The 4,427-nt window shown below is 39.6% G+C and overlaps 1 protein-coding gene across 1 annotated transcript; it reads right to left on the bottom strand.

The window, feature by feature from the left end:
- Positions 1–2,746: 2,746 nt before the first annotated feature.
- On the bottom strand, positions 2,747–4,187 carry LOC122050666 (pentatricopeptide repeat-containing protein At1g66345, mitochondrial-like). Its single transcript, XM_042611557.1, has 2 exons — positions 3,499–4,187; positions 2,747–3,143 (listed from the first exon to the last, which is right to left on the bottom strand). Exons 1-2 carry the CDS (start codon positions 4,113–4,115, stop codon positions 2,747–2,749), a joined length of 1,014 nt encoding a protein of 337 aa, XP_042467491.1. The 5' UTR covers positions 4,116–4,187.
- Between the last annotated feature and the right edge of the window lie 240 nt (positions 4,188–4,427).

Below are 4,427 nucleotides of genomic sequence, written 5' to 3' on the forward strand. Positions count from 1 at the left end.
CATGTTCCGTTCAAGAATGTACTATAAGGCTGAGTGACTTTACGTTCGGTCATGCTTTGCTCGGCCGGTAACATATTAAGAACCATATATAAGGCTAAGTGTCTTTATGCTCAGGCGAGATTTGCCCGGCTGAGCGTATATGAGCACATGGATGCTCGCTCGCCCTTTGGTCGACCGGTAACATCTTGAAACCATATATAAGGCTAAGTTCCTTTATGCTTGGGCGGGCAAATGAGCACGTGAGTACTCACTCGGCCTTCGATCGGTCAGTAATGTACTAGAAATCATATATTAGGCTAAGTGCTTTTATGCTCAGGCAGGTTTTGCCCGACCAAGTGTGTATGAGCACGTGGGTACTCACTTGGCCTTCGATCAGCCGGTAATGTACTAGAAATCATATATTAGGCTAAGTGCCTTTATGCTCGGGCAGGCTTTGCCCGACCGAGTATGTATGAACATATGGATGTTCTCTCGGCCTCTACTCGGCCTGTAATATATTAAAACTATACAAAAGGCTAAGTGCCTCTACACTCGGTCAGGCTCTACCCGAACGAGCGTGTATAAGCATATGGATACTCACTCGGCCTTCACTCGACCGGCTATATACCTTTCCTATCCTTCTCGACCTTGACCCCTCCTTCATTCGTCAGACAGACCTATCATAACCCGTATCACGTTGCAATATGAAATGTGATTATTATTAGTAGTAGTAGTCGTTGTAGTAGTATTTTATTTTTCTATTATAGCAAAAAGTGATTATATTTATCTCAGTTATCTTTCATAACCCGTCTCCAGGTTATATGAGGGGAGAAAAATCATGGGTCAGCTTATAGTCGACTGTCCAAGTGGATAAGGGATGAGAGGGTTTTTTCTCTGAGTGCATGTGTCCAATAAGAATTGATCTCTTACCCCATTATAATAATTCTATCACCCTCTAATCAATTGGGCATTCCATGGAGACATTGTTTTGTTCCCTTATAAATTATCACATAATTATTTGTTTGCTTATGATTGAAAATTTAATTTAATGTCACCCATCTATCTTTCAAAAGACTGAATTTATCTTATATTTGCTCTAAAATATAAATTAAATATAAAAAAAAATGAATGGTACGAGAGTTGAAACACTTTTATTCATTCACCTATTGAAAAAATAATTGATGGACATAGTTTAAATTCATCCACAAACAATTTTGACACATTTTTCATCCATCCAAAACCAGGTAAAATAATCTTTTCATACTTGATCAATAAAAAAAATGACTACAAGAATAATGAACTTTGATTGTGAATCTCAATCTCAAACATAAAAAAAATGGGCATTGAGAGCTTGTAGCAGCGATACCAAGTGAGTCAAGGCCACACCACAAACTCACACTCATTCCGACTCACTGCAAACTCACGATGACATTGTAGCTAACCTCTCCACAGTCTTTGCGAGCAGAAAGGCCATGCAAGTTCACAGTGACTCCACGAACTCATAGCAGTCGCTGAGAGGTTACGAGCTAGTGGCTGTTGCGAGTTCACGACATCATGGCCGCAAGCACGAGCTCGTCTAGTTGGTCCCGGCTGATCGGGGATTTCTTTCCTTTCACATTTCTTTCTCCAGGATCTTGCTATATTTTAGACCACCAAACAAGCATCCCCACAATGGATTATAAAAAAGATCCATCTCCTAGCACAATTCCATTAGCTAGAGATATCCATGGAAACTTTGAGTGAAAAGAGATAGCCAACATCACATTTGAAAGGAAAAGAGATGAACTTACTTTTGATTTTCTCTTCACACACGTCGAACAAGGCAGCTTAAATCTGCACAATCCTGAATGCATGGATCTGCTTATTATTGTTCGAATGCCCAAGCCAGCAATTTTCATTTTGGGAAAGTAAATGAATCAACAAACGGTTTGCCCCAAAGTCATAAAATGTTACAAGTGCAGATTTGTTGCTAAATACAAACTCCCAAAGAAAATTCAAGCATGTTGGAAGTTTTGCCATCATAAATGCATGACTCTGCTTAGTGTTCTTCAAGTCAAAAACCATGCACTGAACTGAAACATTCAAGAAGTCAAAAACCATGCACTGAACTGTCTTCATTCAAATGTATCTTCTTTTCAACATGCCCCAGTGACTTCAAAACATTCAAGAAGTCAACCAACAATGAGCCTCATCTCAATGAGTGAACCAAAATTTGCAATGAATGGAAACAAGGCAGCCAAAATACTTGACCCATAAAGAATGAAGTTCATCATAAAGTATGAAGTTATAGTCATCAGCAGAGAAGGGTACTTGAGCATGAGTATGCAATTTTCATTTCCAAAAAACTTGAATAAGGACAGGCCATCTCCTTCAACACACGGCAAGCTATCTTGCTCGTAACACAGTTAAGTTCTTTAATTTGCCAACAGAAAAGGTGTGCTAGAGCTAGAGAGCAAAAGCATAATGCATTATACTTGATCTGGTAGAATGTATGAGTCATTTTTTCTTATATTAATGCTCATATATACATATTTTTGGAGTATTATTCACTGGAAAATAGTATTTTCATAACTCCTACTGAATGATATAGCCTAACTTCCGTAGATGCTATCCTCTCAAGCAAGTAAAAACTCCACCCATCATAACCATCTCTCGAGGTGATCATGTCAAACTCTTCTAAATGTGTAGACCACTTAACAAACAAAATTCAGTCTCGAGAGTGCAATATAAACATCTAACCATTTGAATTTTGTTGAAATCTCACTGTTCAACTTCTAGCATTTTTTTTTGCTAGAAGCATGAAAGCATCTGAACATGGCACCAACTCCATTTGAATCATCTCATAGAAAATAAGTGCTCTCTGTATACTGCCTCTGTTACAATATGCTATGATCAATGAATTATACATACAATTAGTAGGGGTCAAACCTTTCCGCCCCAAAATGCCAATAAATTTCTCAGCTTCACTCATTTGTCCACATTTGCAGAGGTTTTGAACCAAGGACTTATAGAACCTTACATTGGGCTCAAGACCCATATGCACCATCTCATAGTAAAGTGTGATGATTTTCTGATAATCTCCAGTTGTTCCATAGCCATCAATTAGAATCAAGTATATTTCTTGATCAGGGACAAGCCCCATGTTCAACAAAGATGTCAGAGTTCTGTTGGTTTTCACGATGCAAAAGGTTGGAACCGCCAACCCAGCGGCCCCCTCACCCCGGCCCCACAAGTATGAGAGGGAGTAAATCACGGTGAATACGGGCCCAGTTATGACATGGCGGTCTTAGGTGTTTAGCACGGACAGATATTGATGTTATCGCAATTGCTGCCGCAGACCTTCGACCTCCCGACTCATGATGCAAGAATACCATGTCATAACCGGCTGATCCCGCCCGTGGGGATACTATGTAGAGTGTCTTTATCATCTCATTGCAAGTGTCAAGACTGGGAAAAAATCCACCTTCAAGCATCTTTTCACTATATCTCAAGCACTAATTTGTCCATCCATTTCTCGACGGACCAATTATCAGATGATTATATGTCTCATCATATGGTTTCAGTCCTATTGAGCTCATCTCTTCCATCATTTGAACACCCTCTTCGATTCTTTCTTCCTGAGAATAAAATCCTATTAGACAAGTGTAAACATATGAATTCAAGCTGCATCCCCTGTTGATCATTTCGTCCTTGGATTGAAGTGTCGAGTCTAGTTTGCACAACTTGCAATAGCTAGTTACAATCAAAGAGTATGCAATATCATCAAACATCATGTTTCTTTGCAGCATTCTCTTCAAAAGAGTGATTGTTTCTTCAGCCCTATCCTCCTCAATGATCCTAAACGCCAGTGTAGTGTTCACAATAATGCCAGGGGCACATCTACTCCCATGAATTCTATCCAAAACACTCACTAACTTTGGCAAAACCCCTTCCTTGAGCATCACATCAATCATAACTTCAGTCGTTGTTTGGTTTGGGTATATTCTTCTTACAAACATATATTCAAATATCTTCCAAGCCAAATTATTCTGATCAGAACTCTGTGAAACATGAAGCATTGTGTTAAAGCTAATTAAATTAGCATCTAGCCCATGATCTCCCAAGTATCTGCAAGCATCAAACGCTTCATTGACCATTTTCTTCTTCGAATACACCTGCAGCAAAAGATCAAAAACACGATGTCCGGGAAAAACTGCTTCGTAAGTGCCGAGAAGCACCTCCACAATTGATGCATGTTTAGATGTAACTCTCTCTGTATACTTACTGACTGCCGACCAAGCACGCACATCGATAAAAAGGCCGGAACAAATAAGGACATGAACAGTGAAGTAATAAGATCGCAAGTCATGTTCGAAATGTTTAGTCTGAGAGCACCACTGGAAGAAAGTTAGCGCCTTTTTTCCGTCAATGGGTTCCTTGAGGTAAAGTATCACTCGCTCCACCAGGAG

Source organism: Zingiber officinale, chromosome 3A, assembly GCF_018446385.1.
Source record: "Zingiber officinale cultivar Zhangliang chromosome 3A, Zo_v1.1, whole genome shotgun sequence".
In the NCBI taxonomy this organism is placed as follows: Eukaryota; Viridiplantae; Streptophyta; class Magnoliopsida; order Zingiberales; family Zingiberaceae; genus Zingiber; species Zingiber officinale.

Coding starts and splice junctions, on each gene's coding strand:
- LOC122050666 (XM_042611557.1), bottom strand. CDS start 4,115: ATGGTCAATGAAGCGTTTGATGCTTGCAGATACTTGGGAGATCATGGG. Junction 3,144..3,498: donor AATCATCTGATAATTGGTCC/GTCGAGAAATGG, acceptor GAAAACCAACAG/AACTCTGACATCTTTGTTGA.